A 16,971-nucleotide genomic window follows, 5' to 3' on the forward strand; every position below is an offset into this window, starting at 1 on the left:
TCCCATACGGAAACATGGTAGCCCTTCTTGAGGAGCAGGCTTCTGCTACAGCTGAGGTCCATCTGACTTCCTGTCATACTTCCTTTTGCAGTTCTCTCCCCACTTTTCTTGGGGCTGACAACTGTCTCCACCTACCACTGTAGTGGTATGTGTATATCCAAATTAAACTGGTGACATTTTTAATGGCAGAAACAAGTTGGAGACAATCTCTTTGTAACCCCTTGTTCAGAGTACCCACATCTTTGAGGCAGACTCTTGTCCTCAGAGAATAAGGACACTACAGCAGAAAGAGGGAACTGGGAGTCCATGAGGCAGAAGAATGAGTTTTAAGAGTTTTTCTTTCAAAAAGCATTTTCTTGCAATCAGTGCATGTTTTTTTCAAAAAAACAAAGGAGGCTCTTGACCTTTTATTTCCAAATACATTTCACGTTTAACCAACAAAGGAAACACTGCCAACTAACGCTGATGTTCCACCATGATTTCTCCCTGCTGTGCAGATATTCCTACACACTCAGAGTGTGAGACAGTCCCATAGTTACAGAGGGAAGATGTTCTCAGACTCATGCCCATGCCTCCTTTTTTCTTAACAGTCCTGCCCCATGTATATATGCCTGTCCCTTATAATCTCCTAGCCGTCCAGACCCCTCCTCAGGTACAAAGCTTTGCATGGTGCATACTCGTCCTCACCTACCCAGATCCTGTACCTGCAGTTCCAACAAGGCTGGGCTCCTTCTACCCTCCCCCAACCTGCTCCCAGCGTGGGCTCCCTTACACCTTTTGGGTGCTTTGCCAGGTGCCTGACCCTGCAGCACCACCAGAGCTTTCCTCTCCCATGCCCCTGCACAGCTCTTCACCATCGAGGTATTGCCCAGACATGCACACCCTGCTACCCAAGCCTGAAGACCCTCAGAGGGAGCTCTCTGAAGTTATTGGCCCTGTGCCCTGGTTTTGGCACTGCAAAGAGGGGTAGGGAGAGGATGGGGAGTGTGAGAAGATGCTCCTGCTTTATCAGTGGGCCCAGCACAAAGGCAAAGCTCCTCTCAGCACTGGTGGAGAGGATGTGGCTGCTCCACATGGGTATGGGACAGAATGAGTTTTCCTGAGGCTGTTCTCTTCCACAAGTTTCAAAACCCCTTCAGTGTATTAACACCCGCTCTGTTCTTTTTCAGTTCTGTTTTTTTTTCAGTTGAACTAGTTGTTTCCTGTTAAGCACTTTTCATTGCATTTACCTCGGCAGACAAGACAATTGAAAACCCTCTGCAATGAGATGTGTTCCAAGTAGCTTATTTACATTCTCCTTATTTTACAGTAATAATTGGCCAGTGTTTTCCACATGATTTTGTTATGCCTTAGACAAAAGCTAACCTGGACATGACAACATTATAATTACTTACCTATTAAATGGTTGCTACACTTTTCTGGTGAAGACATAACATAATAGGTACCAAGTCACTGGGGATTTAGGCAGGAGAGCTTAGTTATAGAATAGTCCTTAAATTCTTTATGCAGTCAAGGCACAAATGATCACAACTGGAAAACAAATTCTTTGCTCTGTAAAGATGAATGTTTCATCCAGAAATGCCTGCAACCACAAAAATGGAAAAGCATGTTTTAAAGTTATCTAAGGTATTTTCAGAGGAATGCGCACAAGAAACAGGCCGAAGGGTGCCTGGTGTCACCCAGCATAGGCAGAACACTGCCTTCTTGCTCCTTCAACTAAAACCAAACCATCGTAATACCTGAGAGCTCTTCTCATCCATTTTGAGTGAAAGATGGGAAGACACTCACTTATGGTTTTTACCATCCTATACAGACAGTTGACCTTTGCCCGTCTGCCCATTGCCTCTCCAGACCCACTTCCCTACAGTCATTATGGCAGTCCTTAACTTGTGCCCGGGTATGGAGTCGGCTGGGAGCCAGATGTGTCTCAGCTGGCACACTCTTAGGAACAGGAAAGGGAAATGACAGGAGACAAAAGGCAGAGGAGAAAGATGTTACTTTAACTGAACTAAACTTTCTGCTATTACTGCATGGCGAACCATGCTGAGAGGTTCGCTAAAAGGATTAGAGAATCAAACTAGAAAAAGCAGCTTCATATTAACTTGAAGACCACAACAATATCTGTGAATTGCACTCTGTCCTTTCAGTGAAAGGTTCTGATCATCTAAATTGAGTTTCCAAACATTTATCAAAATTGCTGACAGTACTAACTCTAGAAAGGCACAGCTTCTTTTTATTGAAAAGGTCTAAACTAACAAGGTGTTTTGTTCTTTTTCATTCTGTTTCTTGCTTTTATTTGTGATGCATTATGCCCTCAGTTGAACTAACATAAAAGCTAGTGTTAGTGGTACTGCTTTAATTGTAATTAATCTGTCACTTAATTTTGGATGTTTTGGGAGGGATATTTTCTTCCTGTTGTATACTAGCATAGAAATGCTGAGATTCTGTCTATTTAACATACTTGAGAATCAAGTGATATTAGTTTTATTCAGGATGAGAAAATAACACATTTAATAACCCATCAGACAGAGGGTTAGGCATTCATGCAATTCTTTTAAATTATATGTTTAAGAAAAACATTTTTCATTCAGTCTCCAGTGAAAGAGACTTGTATTCACTTCTTGTATTTAATAAGTATATAGCTCTGAATTTGTTTTAAGCATATTCTGTCTTTGAATACAGTTATAGAGCTCTTGAATACTCCACACTGGTATTATAATCAATGCTATAAGTAGAGCAGAATAAAAGAAGATTTTGGTATGGCATGTTATTAAAAGGCAGCTACACCGTATGGGCTTTCTGAGGAAGATGCCCTTGATTCTATGACATCATCAGCTACAATCCCAGTCAAAATCTCTTCAACTCCTGCTTATATAGGAGTCCAAGCTGTGTTTTTTAAATACAGACAGAGAGAAGTTGAGCTCTGAGTTCTACACCACAGTCCGTTGTATATATTTCTGTTCATGGTTTCAAAGTCTACAGGTATACATATCCAAGTCTTTGTAGATGCCATTGCCCAGTAAGTGTTTGAGCTGACTTAACCATGGCTATAAACTAATGCATATCATATTAAACCAGACAGTTTCAAAATTATTGCAGTCCTGTTAGAAAACTATGCAGATACATGAAAAATATTTAATTTCAGCATAAACATAAACAATGGGTCTAGAAGGTTAAAAATTTTACAGCATAAGTGTAAACTTACTGATGCATTTTCAATATCTTTAAGTGTATCTCCAAAAATGTGAGCCTCTTTCAAAAATTAGATTGCCTGCAGAATCAAGGAAAGGAAAACCATTCTAGAAGTATTAATGATTTTGTGTCTCCAAATCAGGTCCTGCCAATTGTGGTTTTCTTCAGCACAGTAATGTCTATGCTTTACCACGTTGGATTCATGCAGTGGCTCGCTGGAAAGGTATGAATTTTTGCCACTAGGTACTTATTTGCCTGGTTACAGGACACTTCTTGAACACATGCAGCCTAAGTCTAGCATTGGCCCTGACCAAGTTGCTCTGGGGTAGACATATGAAAAGTAGTTGCTTATTTTTAACCTGGAACTAGTTCCATAAGTTACCACTGCAAAATCGTAATTGGCATCACATAGCACATTTTTCTTCCCCCAACCTCGTTTTATTGCTAACATCACAGTAATTTTTAAACTTGCCTGGCTAGCTTTAGTGTTCCTCAGATGCCATGCTTGCTTAAATCTTCCTTTCTACCTGCCCTTCTCCCAAGCCCCTAAAGTGCAGGATGGAGATTACATCACAGACAGTGGATTTCTGCTTTCTACTAAGCATTGCAGTAGCAATGACATATACCTTCTTATCACAGAACCCCAGAATAATATCAGAGACTTGTTCCTCACCTCATGCTCCAAGTGTTCATTTCTGTCAGGTCCTAGGACCAGTGTCAGTGTCCACTAAGATTAGAGCAAGTCCACAGAAAGACCACTTCCTGCCCTATCTGCCCAATGAACTTATATGAAGGAAAAGATCTTCCTGTATGGTGGTGTTAAACCTTATTTGAAGATACCCTTAAAAAGACCTCTGTCCTTCTCATTCACAGCATTGTTATATAAGCACTACAAACCTCACCTAGCTGAAATATTGTGCTAAAATTTCTATGAGGCATTTTTAACCTTAATACAAATTTCACATTGTTTTTTCCTTCATATGACACAAATCCCTTTGGACAGACAGGTGCATAAGTAATAAGGACACATCAAAATATCTGTTTTGATTAATTTAGTTTAACAATTTAGTGCCAAGGAGGAGCCTGAGATACTCTTAGTTCTGTGAAATTATTCTTCCTCTTGCTTATTTCAACATTTAACATATTAAATGAATGTGCCATATCTTGAGGCTGAAATCATTAACCAGGAAATATTGTAAGGTGTCTTAGAACTCTTACACTGGCATGATTAATTCAAGAAGTGCATGGAATAAACAAACTAATGTGGTGGGTTTTTTTCTTTTTTAATCATTTTAGGTTGGTTGGATAATGCAAATTTTCATGGGGACGACTCCTGTTGAGTCTCTAGTAGCTGCAGGTAACATATTTGTGGGACAGGTGAGTTGGAGCATAGAAAAACATGTTAGCACAGGATTACTGAACATTGTGGAATACTGCTGCTCAGCAAGCATCTGTGTATAAAAAAAAAATATTGCATACAAAGCTGGGGCTCCAGTACAGCAGGACAGGTGGTTGATTTCCAGAATTACAGTATGTTCATATGTTAGCAGTGATGCACAACGGACTGGGTTTCGGGAACCATGTTTTTCCCAATGGTAAGTCAAGCATAAGTGTAGGTGATAGATCTCCCTTAAAATGACTACCAGACTACTCCAAGGCTGTGAAGAAATAAGTTTCAGTTTGTCTTCAGTTGAAAAGGCAAATGGGATGAAAAGAAGACACATGAGGCAGGCAAGGGCAAGAGAGACAATGTAGAAAATTAAGGTCCAGGGCTGGCTGTGCAGAGCCTTAGCCAAAAAGGATGGGACAAAATCTAACAGTCCGCTTTAATGGGAAATCCATTAAACTCACACTACAGCAGTGTCTGGCCCAGGAAGATCAAAGCAATGTGGAAAGACCACCAAATAGCATCCAAGCCCAAAAGTGACATTAGCATATCACTTATTTATCAGTGGTGCATCACTGTGTCACACTGCTTCAAGTTGTAAACTAGTACTCTTACATGACGCTGCCTCCAGTGTGTGCTCACAAACATGCCAGGGCTTCTGAGAGCTTTAAGCAGCCCATGGTGGCTGGTATGCATGTTTCACTTGATGCACAGGCTTACGTGCAGTTCAGACCTATGGCTATCCCTAACTCACTCAGAATTGGATCAGAATTTCTTGACTATTTCAGTGGGCCCTTGGGGAAGACGGTAAACCAGCAAAAATTGTCTTCAGACAAAGTGGATGTTGGCACAGTTTTCCTTCTTTGGGTAAAAAAAACCCTAACTATTAATATTCACAGTACCCATTAGCACTAAGATTAGCTTAGATTAGCACTAAGTCAAAGACACCTAAAAGAGTGTGATGCAGCCACTTATCTTTCCAACCTGTTAATAAAAGAAACCTCTGAGAGATTATTAGGAAGTTCTTAATGTAGTAGTTGTATTCCACTTCCAGACAGAGTCTCCTCTCCTGGTGCGGCCCTATTTACCATACATCACCAAATCTGAACTCCATGCAGTCATGACAGCCGGATTCTCAACTATTGCTGGAAGTGTCTTAGGAGCATATATTTCTTTTGGGGTAAGACATGGAAAGAGAACTGGAAAATATACTGTTTATCTGAAATCATGTAAGTATAGGAGCCCAGCTAAAATGCTTTGGAAGTGTACCTGAGTAATTCAGGGGTTTTTTTTTTGTCTGAAGGAATTAACCACAAAAATCCCCTGTCTTCCAACAGTAAAAAGAATACCGAGATCTGATCTTGAAGATATTGTTAAGTAGCACAAATGTCTACCTAAGTAATACAGAAAGACTTCCTGTCATATCTGCAAGGAAAAGACTGATTTGTACACTTTCCTACAGTACAGATGAACTGATGTGTGGAGTATACTAACTGATCAACTCTCCCACTTCTGTGGCAGTGATATAGAAGTCCTTCAGGAACAGTTGCTAGCCATATGAGCCTAAAGAGTTGACTTGTAACTGAGGTTCTAGTGATACTGTATAAACATGGTCAGTAAACTTTTCATCTGCTAAGGGGCTGGCAGCACAAAGCCAGAAAAACAGGGATGAAGATGTGATTTATGATCAGTCATTGGGGGATGGTTGATAAATACATTAGTTCCATAGCTGAATAAAATACAGTGGCAAGGCAGAGGCAAGAAGAGAGGATTGGCCAAAAAGACCGGGAGAGTAAGAGAAGAAAATGAGAGATGGAAATACTGCAGAAATTAACAAAGAAGTTGTTTTGTGTAGAAATTTGTGGAAGAAGGGGTGAAAGGGCAATAGAAGAATTTGTTAGGCCATGTAATTTTTCTTTTTTAAACACAACATCAAGGGACAAAAACAATTTTCTGCTACTGTAAGGCATACAGGCAGTGTTAAGAAAGGTTGGCTCTCACTCACCTGCTCTGCTATTGCTATAGCCAGCTGCACTCGATGGACTTGGGTTTTTTGTTGTTTCTTTTGCCTTTTGGCTTGCCACTAGAGAGGAGTGAAGAAATTTGCCTCTTGGAAAGATTACTCCATACTTTTCATTACTTAGACTTTTCCTGTCTCCAGTTGGCTTTCTCCTGTATTGCTCATTCTCTTCTTTTCCTTATGAGCCATGTGAACTTTTTAGTGACCCCCTGTAGAAAAATAATCCAAGCATCTAATAATTTTAATTGGTTTCCCCCATGTTTGTGCATGATGTGGTTTATCACAGCATATTTTCTGACACCTGGAATTCTAGGTTTCCGCCTCCCACCTACTGACTGCTTCTGTCATGTCAGCACCAGCAGCATTAGCCACCTCCAAATTATTCTGGCCTGAAACTGAAAAGCCTACGGTAACTCTGAGGAGTGGCCTACAAATGGCAAAAGGGTAAGCTGATCTAGGGTCTAGTTAATAGTGATACTCACACGAAAATGAGATTTGGAAAAATAACTCCTTACACATAAGCTTTAGGGTTAGTACATGGTAGATGTGCAAGCAATAAATGAATTAGACACCAATATACACCAAATGAGTAGTTTGTGGATTCAGGTGCAGCGTGCCCCATTACAACATATGGAGGTATCACTACCCATTGGGACAGGCACAGAGATGCCAGGGCCCTGGGACAGACAAATGAACCCTCCAAAGCAATAGGGAAATAAATGTCTACCAGAGGTGAGGCATGAAGAAGTTTTTCCATTTGCTCTGTTGCTGTCTTTGCTTTGTAACAAATCTGTAAATGCAAACATAAAAAAGCAAAGGTGGAGCAAGCATTTCAACAATGACGGCAGCCAACTTGTTGTCCATCTGCAGAGAGACCCATTTACCTTGAGAACAACAGGCTAAGCAAAAAGGCTTGTAAGGAGCTGTTCCTGAACAGCCTGAGCATCTCTGCAAGGGCTGCCTGCAGAAAGAGCAGTGCCCACTCCCCCATCCCAGTGGTGCCACAGGCGGTCACAGTACTGAGACCTGATCCAGAGCTTGTCCAACCCTGAATGTGCCAGAATTCATCTTCAGGGCACCAAAAGCATACCCTCCCAGTGGCTCCCAAGAGGATTGAGAGCAAAAACCTTCTCCAACTTGTCATTATGTTCCCCATGAGTGAACAGACAGCTTTGCTAGTAGATATCTAATCAAGTCCATGTAACTTCTAGTTCTATGCTTTGTCCTTGAATTTAAAAATGTTCACACCCTGGTTTTCTTTTAATTGATAAAGTGAATCAAAGAACCTGCTGGAAGCCGCCAGTCAAGGTGCCTCTGCCTCCATCCTGCTGGTGGCAAACATTGCTGTGAATCTGATCGCCTTCCTTGCCCTGCTGGCTTTCCTTGACTCAGCCCTCTCTTGGGTGGGCAATCTGTTTGACTATCCACAGCTGAACTTTGAGGTATGGTCTTGAGGTCCCTTATGCAGCTTATATACATGCATAATTTGTCTTTCTTAAATTAAATGCCTGTGTGGTTTTGCTGTGATTTGCTTTGCCTTTTTTAATATGATCTAAAAATGTATATTTTTATGCACATGTTTTTGAAAAATGTCTTCACAGCCAAAGGACAATTGTTGCTATGTAAATATTTCTGTATCCATTAGTCCACGTACAGCTTCCCTCTGTGGTGCTCTTGCTAACCAGCAGAGTAAGTTTACAGAGCACTGTAAGCTAATACCTGCCTCCTCTGACTTGGCAGTGCAGTAGATCTGCTGGTTACACACTTGCCAAGCCATTAACATCTTCTTCAGCACAAACATTAAAGTGGCTTTAGCTTCAGAGAGCTCCATCAAGTCCTTAAGGCTCACTAGCTTCACTTAGATAAGGACATTGGGGCAAGACTGGACTCGTTTGAACCCACAATTACTTACTCACTCAATACCACTTAGTTCTCAACACAATTAAATTGTAAAATTGCACCTAAATCAGTCAGCTGAGCAAACAGGTTTTAAACAGGACTTCTTTTTTAATCTAGGTCAATACATCATTTTTGACCCAATGCAACAATCTCGGTCCAATGGTTTGTGGCTTTATGTTTTGCAAGCTCTTATTAAAAGTGCCGCGTGAAACATTGATGTAACATTGCGATAAAGGAGCTGCAGAATTGAATAGACACTTAGAGCACATGTGGTTTCAGCAATATTAAGATGTTATCCTGCACAGCTTCCACAGATTATCCCACTGCACAGACACCCACAGCAGAGGAAAGGCATAAGTATGCATACCTCAGCCATACTCATGCAATGGCTGGTATTTTAATAACTGCTGGACAGAGTAAGATTTGGACAGATACATAACCCAGAAGGAGTTGAGACCCACAGATACATTGCATTCAGCCATCCATACCTTTTGAGAGACACTAATCTCTAGTATTTTGTGGGCAGAGAAACCAACCGGGAATAGTAACTGCTTAAACTCCTCAGTTACATTCACTAAAGACAATCTCACCAAACCCTTTCACAGGTGGAGCCATTTTCTCTGTTATATAAAAATAAGGTATACTGTGATTTGTGATTTTAAAAAAATTTGCATAAAACTTTTAATGCTAGAAAAAAAGGTACAGCTTTAATTATATCAGATGCACAGCTTTTACGCAGAGACAAGTCTTTTGTTTATACCAGTTGGAGTCAAATAACCTGGTAATTAACTACGTTCATTAACACAGTTGATTTAACCAGCAGAAGAACCAGACTTCTCAATTCTCTTTTGACTGAACCTTCTTTCTTTGCTTCAAACACTATGCCCAGTCTGAAGCCATTGTTGGGGAAAAAGGCACAGAAACTTTATTTTTATTTTAGATGTGAAATTAGGGACATACCTAATTACTTTGTTATATCTAGGTTTTGCATTAGTCTTTTAAAAATTACTTAAGCATACCTTACTATTAAAAACCCTCAGTCTCTCAGACATGTTGACAGTAAGAATTCAAGGTGAAATTTTGTCTGCTGAAACAAAAAAATCTTTATTTTACATTTAGAGAATTTATCACATGCCATTGTTCTTTGACCAACCATATCTTTTGACCTGCTTTGTCTTATATATTTTGCAGAACATTTGTGCTTACGTCTTCATGCCATTATCTTTCATGATGGGGGTAGATTGGGAAGACAGTTTTATTGTCGGTGGACTACTAGGTTACAAAACTTTCTTCAATGAATTTGTGGCTTATGAGCGCCTCTCAAAACTGATTCACAACCGAGAAAAGGGTGGGAGCACATATATTAATGGTGTGAAACAGTATATGAGTGTAAGTAACATTTTCTATTCCACAGATTTATTGATTCTAATACTTTTCTGCTGAAACTCAACTTATTTTATAATATGGCCACAAAGGGATAATGGTGTCACATTACTCTGAAGTGTGTTTTTCAGTGACAGGGTTCAATTATGAAAATGCAGCATTGTTTTGTGAGGTTGCCATGACTGTTGTCACACTAGTTATCTCAAGCAAACATAGCAAAAGAAACGTATAATTTTGGGGAACGTGTAATGTCCCACAGGACACTATGCATAAGTCCAAGGCTGCCTTCAAGGTGATTTTCTTCTTACCTCATTCTTAGCTAGCATTTCCCTATGAGATCCTCTCCCATGAAAATCCTGGGGAAGAATTGGAGGATCCTCCTACCTGCAGAGATTTAATGAAGCATTAAGCTTCAAGAGGGGCATCCAGCAAGCTTTAGGTGATGGCACTTAAGATTTTACTGACACACCTCTGCTGGAGGTTATTGTCCCCTGTGCAGAGGGCATTAATACGAGACATGTATTACATGGCATATACCTCCATTCCTGCACTGAGTCCAATCAGTTTATTTCAATTGCTGGTGAAAGTTAGTTTGCATGAGGATTTCCAGACAAACCCTGGGCCCATTGCTGATTCACACATCCACCCAGATTCATCCAACAGGATGCATAATTCCTACTACAATTCACTGAGGAAGAAACCTAGAGGATGACAATACAAAGGGCATGCTAGTTGTGTGCACAGGGACAAAGAAGATGCAGTGATCAAGGCTGACCTTTGCAACCATGACTGTTCCCCCATCTGGTATCCACATGCGCAGATTGTGCTGAACTTGTCCTCATTCTAAGCAGAGGCAACAAAAATCATCATATCTGGCTTTATGCCTGCACTGGCCTTTCTTCCCCAAATCAAGACAAATTGTCACTGTAGAGGACTCTTAATTATGAAGCATGCTTTGGCACAGCTTTTAATCTTCATTTAATCTGGTGTGATGCTGTTGTTATCTGCCTTATATACAAAACCACAAACATATTCCTGACCAATTGCATTCCTTATTAGCAGAACACATTTCACAAGTGGAGGTAAAAAGCCAGGTGGTCTGATCAAATACTTACATGCTTGCCTGAGCATCCATTATTAGTGTTCCTGGAATTCCTGGAAATAGTACCCTGTGCTACATGGATCTGCCCTGATCTATAGTCATGCTACGTCCTATGAGGGGAATATGGCTCTGAATTCCTGAATGAGTGAATTTTTTTTTGACCTGGAAGTCAGCCTTACAATTCAGATCCCATCAACTGTATTTCACTTTTTTTCTTTTTCTTTTACTAAGAAATTGTATAGAACTTCCATGTTCACTTCCAATACCTATATAGAACTGTATCAGCTGTATGGTAAAAAACTCTGAGATATAAAAATAATTTTTATTCATAACACTAATAAAAATTGTCCAGTAACCATTTTAATTATGGCAAAACAGTTCGGGTGAGAGTGCACTTGACTTCCACTTTTAATTCCTCTTCAGCTTCAGAACTGTCTAATACATCCAGGCACAGATATTCAGTCAGAGCAAGCAAACAAGCAGTCTTCAGAACTCCCTCACCTGAGACAGTAATAATAAGGTTTCCTGTTTTCAGAGATAGGAAAGTGCAAATGAAAGCAGAGAAATCACAGTACACAAAGCTTTTTCTAGGAAAAGCAGGTAGAGTGGGTACTTGAAAAACATTTACCTGCATGTGTGCAGAGTGATTGAAAATATCTACAAATTGGTTTTCATAAAACAGGAATGGAAACAGAGAAACTTCTAATAAACCGGAAACCTACTAGAACACTCACTCAGGTGTCTTCAGCTTGGGCCTAAAACACAGTAAATAGGAGTTCAGAGCTGCCATGGGGACAAAAATCCATTTCCTGAGATATATTGCCTCCATTCCCAAAATGTTTGAACCATTTGTCTCAAGGTTTGTGAGGCTTGTAGCCTGATTTCACCCAAAGTAAATTTGTGAGGGGTCCCTACATGGGGGCAAAGACCAACCCAGCCTTGTCTCTGTTCTGAGGTCCAGACTGAGCTGGTGTTGCCCAAGGGCAGGAAGGTGGCTGAAGTCAGGAAGGAAATAAGCAGCTAATGGGGATTCCAAAACCGTACTGTCCCTCTGCCTGTTATCATATCAAAGCACCCACTCTCTAGGACACCCATTTCCCTTTTCTTCCTCTGTACACAGGGTGGAGCACGCACAGAGCAGCTTTTCACAGGGAGCCCTCTGCTTGTTCAGGGACAAAGTAAGGGATACATACCAGAACTTGAGGTGTCAACAGAGTGTTATAAAGGCAGTCCAGCTGTGAACAATAAGCTGAGTCAAAGCTCTCTGACTCATACCTTCAAGAAACAGCAGCTAAATTGCCCCTAGTAAGATAAGAATTGTTTTTGTTTTTAATTACTAGTACTCAGTTCAACAAGGCACAGCCAATACACATGAAAAATAAAACAATCACGTGGTTTATGAGTCCTCAGCTGGGCAGTGTGTATGAAAGTCTGCACCCTTCAGCAAGAGAATGAGCCTGCCTTGTTAAAAGCTGCACCAACCAAGCAAAAACAGTGATTTCAGTACTCAGAGCCCTGAGCCACAATGCCATGTTTTCAGATCTCTAAATCAGCACGAGCTGTTTCAAACCACTCAATGGGGTGTGTGTTTGTTTTCCAGGTTCGCTCTGAAGTCATTGCCACATATGCTCTTTGTGGGTTTGCCAACTTCGGCTCCCTGGGACTGGTAGTAGGAGGCCTGAGTAAGAACACCTATCATGGACAATATATTTAGCAAGCAAATCCCAAAGAAAACACCCAAAGGAACAGGCTGTGGGTGAAACTTAGCACCATTAGGGGTGGTCTCTGCCAAGACCCAGTGCTCAACTGTGCATGGAAGGGCTCCCAGAGGGTCAAGGCTTTGGCATGGATAGGGGCTGAGGACAAGGGGAGGGGACCACACCCTGACCATAGACCTCCCTGTCCAGCCCTGAGGCTGTGAGACTTGAGCTACTACAGCCCTCAGGCTTCAGGAGGAGCAAGCCCTCTCTGTAGCCTGCTGATTTATAAGACAAAGTTGGCTTTTTCCTGTAAAATGTCACATATATTCAGTAGGCTTACAGGGAAAGGAAAAACAAAAAAGGCTCTTCAGATCTTGAGGGGAAGAAAACACCCTGAAAAAACATCTGGGATCCTCACTGTGTGGCCAGAATTGCTACCAGCTGCCTTTACCCTGGAGCCCAGATGGGTTCTGTGGTGCCAGCAGTGGGGCAGCATGTAGTAGTGGGACCCAGCCAAGGGGCCAGACCCCAGTGCTGTCCCCTGCCTGGGTTTGCATCTGAAAGCTGCCATTGGCCAGCACAGACATGCAAACTGCCAAAGCAAACAGTAGTCAACATTTTATACATAAGCCACCTTCTTAACAGAAAGAGACAACACTGGCACTAGGCCTTCAAATAGCCTGCTAAAAATGTCTCATTTTCCCTCCTTGTTTCTGCTGGTTCAAACTGCAGGGTGGGGATTTCCTCTTGCGATGGGAGAGCTGGCAGGTTCATCTTCTTCGTATCTATATGTATTTATGTTTGACACACACTTTAATTTTCTTCCTAGCAAGCATTGCTCCCTCCAAAAAAAAGGAAATTGCTGGTGGTGCTTTCAGAGCAATGATTGCGGGAACTGTCGCCTGTTTCATGACAGCCTGTGTTGCAGGTACCGTACCCCAATTTGGTGTCTCTTACAGCCAGTGACCACAGGGTGGCAGTGCGTCGGTACGATGGACACAAACCGGGAAACTCCTGTTACTCAAACGCTAGAATTTTCGGGTTTGGCAGGATTAAAAGTCAATTTGAGACGAAAAGTTCCTGAAAACTTGAATATGAAAAGATTTCTTTTATTTCTTTCATTATGTCTTACCTCTTTTTTTTTTTTTTTTTTTTTTGTTAGTTTGTGTGTAACACATGATTCATGAACAAAGCAAGTTACAGATGAGTTACAATCCCTTCTCCACATTGCTGTTTACAGAAATACAGAAGTAGTTATGGAGCAGAAATGGATAGGTGGCATGAAAGGAGGGTGTAACAGAGAAGGAGCAAAGGGGATGCTTAACAACTTTTTGCCTTAATTGATATTTTGGGCTAATAGTATTCCCACAGAGCATTTAAGTTAACAAAACTGTCCTAAGATGGGACTCAAGATCAGATCTTTATTTTCAAAGTCTCACCTTCAAGCTGAGTAAAGACTTACAATGCAACAGCCATTTTAGGGAGGAAATTGAAAAGAATATAATATCAATGATTCAAAAGATTAATTAATTGACCAGATATGACTCAGCAGGTAAAATTCATCCCCAGTATTTAATAACACCTTTCCCAGCTTTCTTTTCTGAGCATGTCATATGCAGAATTGCATGATGAAGGTTAAAGCACTCATTCCTCCAGTGAGTAAAAGATCTTGGTACTTTACATAGCTGAAAACAGCATGTCCGTTTCTACCACAGCTTCCTTCTCCCCAGAAACATACACATTTTAAGTATAAGCCCACACTATTTTCTGAAGATTATAGAACTAGCATGCTTGAAATGTCATTAGTCTCACAGCCTTCCATAACATTTTAATACACGACACTACTCTGTATAAATGAGGAATCAGGAAGTCTTACTAAAATGTGTCATTTCACAATCCTGTCCTTAAGAGTAAAATTGTGAGCAGCCACTGGGAAATCTTTCCAAAACAATAAAACCTTTTTTTGGAAAGAAAATTACATTCCACCCACTCCTGCAATGAAAAATGCTTTCCTTATGCCCAGAGGAAGGTAAAAGAGCCAATCAATTTCTACTACCCCAGTTTAGATAAGAACATATTAAAATTGTGTCTGGGTCCACAACACTACATACAAGAAGGAACTGTCACCTTCATATTTTTGTGTGTCCGTTACCACAATGAATGCTGACATTACTATCTACAGGAAGTTTTGGAGAACATCCAGCAAAGCAAAGATAAATCATAACAAACTCCATTTAAAACAGAATAAAAGGTCCTGTATCTAGTTGCATGGCTATAAATGCAGCATAGCTCCATTTTAGTTAATGAAAGCACACTGGTCCAGCAATGAGAAAGCCATTAACATACTTTTTTAGTAACATTAAAAGGGGCAGAAAAACAAAATGTTCTAAGTGTAACAGGTTACCATAGTTTAATTTCTGCATATGAAAAAAATGTTTGTGGTCACTCCTTAATCCAGTTCTGTAAAATTATTCTGATTTTTTAAAAATCCCACAGTTCAACGGTTTAATCTTGCACCTTTACAGAACGACCTCAGAGAGTGATCTCCTGTCAGCTAGAACGTTTCATCTGACCATGCCCCCAGTGACTGATATCCCTGAAACTTCCTGTTTATTACTCATTAAGAAAATTGTTATTTCACAGGAATGCTGACTGTCCCTGGTCTGGAAGTTCCTTGCCACATCTTATTAGGAAATGCCTTCAACTCCACAGATTTCCCTGCCAATAGCACAGAGCTAGTTGAATGCTGTCAGCAACTCTTCACCAGGTATTGAGGAACTCTTTATCCTTCTGTCAACATAATTTAGCGTGCTCACATTTTCTCTAAAAGCCTGATTTTATTTTTTGTATTTGGTTTTTTTCTGAGGCACCCACTTTCCATGAACTTGCACCTTTTAAAGAAATTGATATTTTAATGCTGAATTGTTTTCCTTTTCTTGGACATTTCTCTGTTACATGCCAAACACAAACAGAACCAACAGAGAACTCCAAACATCTGTGTCCAAACCTGAACTTCCCCCAAAGGCTAAAGATAGATTATCATGTAAAGATTCAGTGGTCTAGCTCAGGTTCATCTCAAATATTAACATCAGAGCTTTCATATCATTGCAAGGAATTTCTTGCAACGTGATGTTCCAAATTAGTTTATCATAACATTGAACCAGTGTCAAAAACTTTTTGGCACAGTAAAAATTATCTGTGATATTGGGTACATTCCTTCTTTCATATTTCTTCATCCCTCTAACTTTTCCTCATCACAGTAATTTTAACTCTACCAGGTTGCAGTAAAGACAAGAACTTGCTCTGTTTTCACCAGAATCAATGTTGAGCAAACACTTCAAAGGTGCAAAAACCTTGAATAGTGAAGTGAAACCCTCAATCATTTCAGTTATCTAGGAAGATATACCCGAGGCACGAAGACTTTATACAGAAAACTGGGCATCATTGATAAAAAAGGAGTCATGGTCATGGCACACGGCTGATGTCTGGGAAGTCTTCTCTCTGTTTCATTTCTCATGAAAATTTTAACACATTTAAAGTTGATTTAGAGAGTATGTGTATGTTTGCGCACATGCACACGTGTGTGCATATGCATATGTATGTGCATATGTGTATATATAAACATAAACTACATACACATACAGATATATATGTACATATAGAGAGAGAGGTAGATATATTCCCATAAGAGAAAAGATTATATCTGATTTCTGGTTTTATCTCTTTCCCCAGTGTAAACCATTCGCAGGAAGTCTTCCCTGGAGGAAACTACAGCCTGAGTCCCTGGAAAGGATGTTGCCAAATACTGGATAAACCTGCTTTTTATTGCACTTGGATTAAACCTTAATTGGGGGGGGAGGGGAGGGGGGGGATAGAGCATGAATAAGAGCTATGTTCCTTGGTAGAAAGGTAATAAAAAATATCATTTTCCGCAAGTGTGAATCACTCCCCCACCTTTGTTTTACATCTCTCACCAGCCCAATTCTTCTGACTTGCTTGAAATTACTCATAAATTAAACTGGAATAAATGCAAGACACCTCTTGCTGCAGATCTCTTCTCCCATTATAAATCAGAAGGAGAACATTTGTGAGCCTGAAGTCTCCTGATTTTGTTTCTACCGTGAAACTGATGAATCTGTAGAATTACACTGCTGTAAGCAAGAAGAAAATCAGATTCAGAGGATTTGACTGCCACTTACAAAAAGTTGTGAACTAGAAATAATATTTAGAAGTGCCATCCATTCCTAATAATATTTCTGCTCTTTTTAATAACAAAGAAGTGCTTTTA

The 16,971-nt window shown here is 40.4% G+C and overlaps 1 protein-coding gene across 1 annotated transcript in view; it reads left to right on the forward strand.

Annotated features, from left to right (window-relative positions):
• SLC28A3 (solute carrier family 28 (concentrative nucleoside transporter), member 3) overlaps positions 1–16,530 on the forward strand; it is a 42,882-nt gene extending 26,352 nt beyond the window's left edge. The window contains exons 9-18 of the mRNA XM_010290309.1: positions 3,335–3,415; positions 4,489–4,569; positions 5,634–5,759; positions 6,913–7,043; positions 7,873–8,041; positions 9,690–9,887; positions 12,584–12,665; positions 13,513–13,611; positions 15,327–15,450; positions 16,416–16,530. Of these exons, the coding sequence (XP_010288611.1) occupies positions 3,335–3,415; positions 4,489–4,569; positions 5,634–5,759; positions 6,913–7,043; positions 7,873–8,041; positions 9,690–9,887; positions 12,584–12,665; positions 13,513–13,611; positions 15,327–15,450; positions 16,416–16,530 (1,206 nt within the window). The remainder of the gene's footprint in view (positions 1–3,334; positions 3,416–4,488; positions 4,570–5,633; positions 5,760–6,912; positions 7,044–7,872; positions 8,042–9,689; positions 9,888–12,583; positions 12,666–13,512; positions 13,612–15,326; positions 15,451–16,415) is intronic.
• The last annotated feature ends 441 nt before the right edge of the window (positions 16,531–16,971 follow it).

The sequence above is a fragment of the Phaethon lepturus genome, unplaced genomic scaffold, assembly GCF_000687285.1.
Source record: "Phaethon lepturus isolate BGI_N335 unplaced genomic scaffold, ASM68728v1 scaffold6936, whole genome shotgun sequence".
Taxonomy (NCBI): Eukaryota; Metazoa; Chordata; class Aves; order Phaethontiformes; family Phaethontidae; genus Phaethon; species Phaethon lepturus.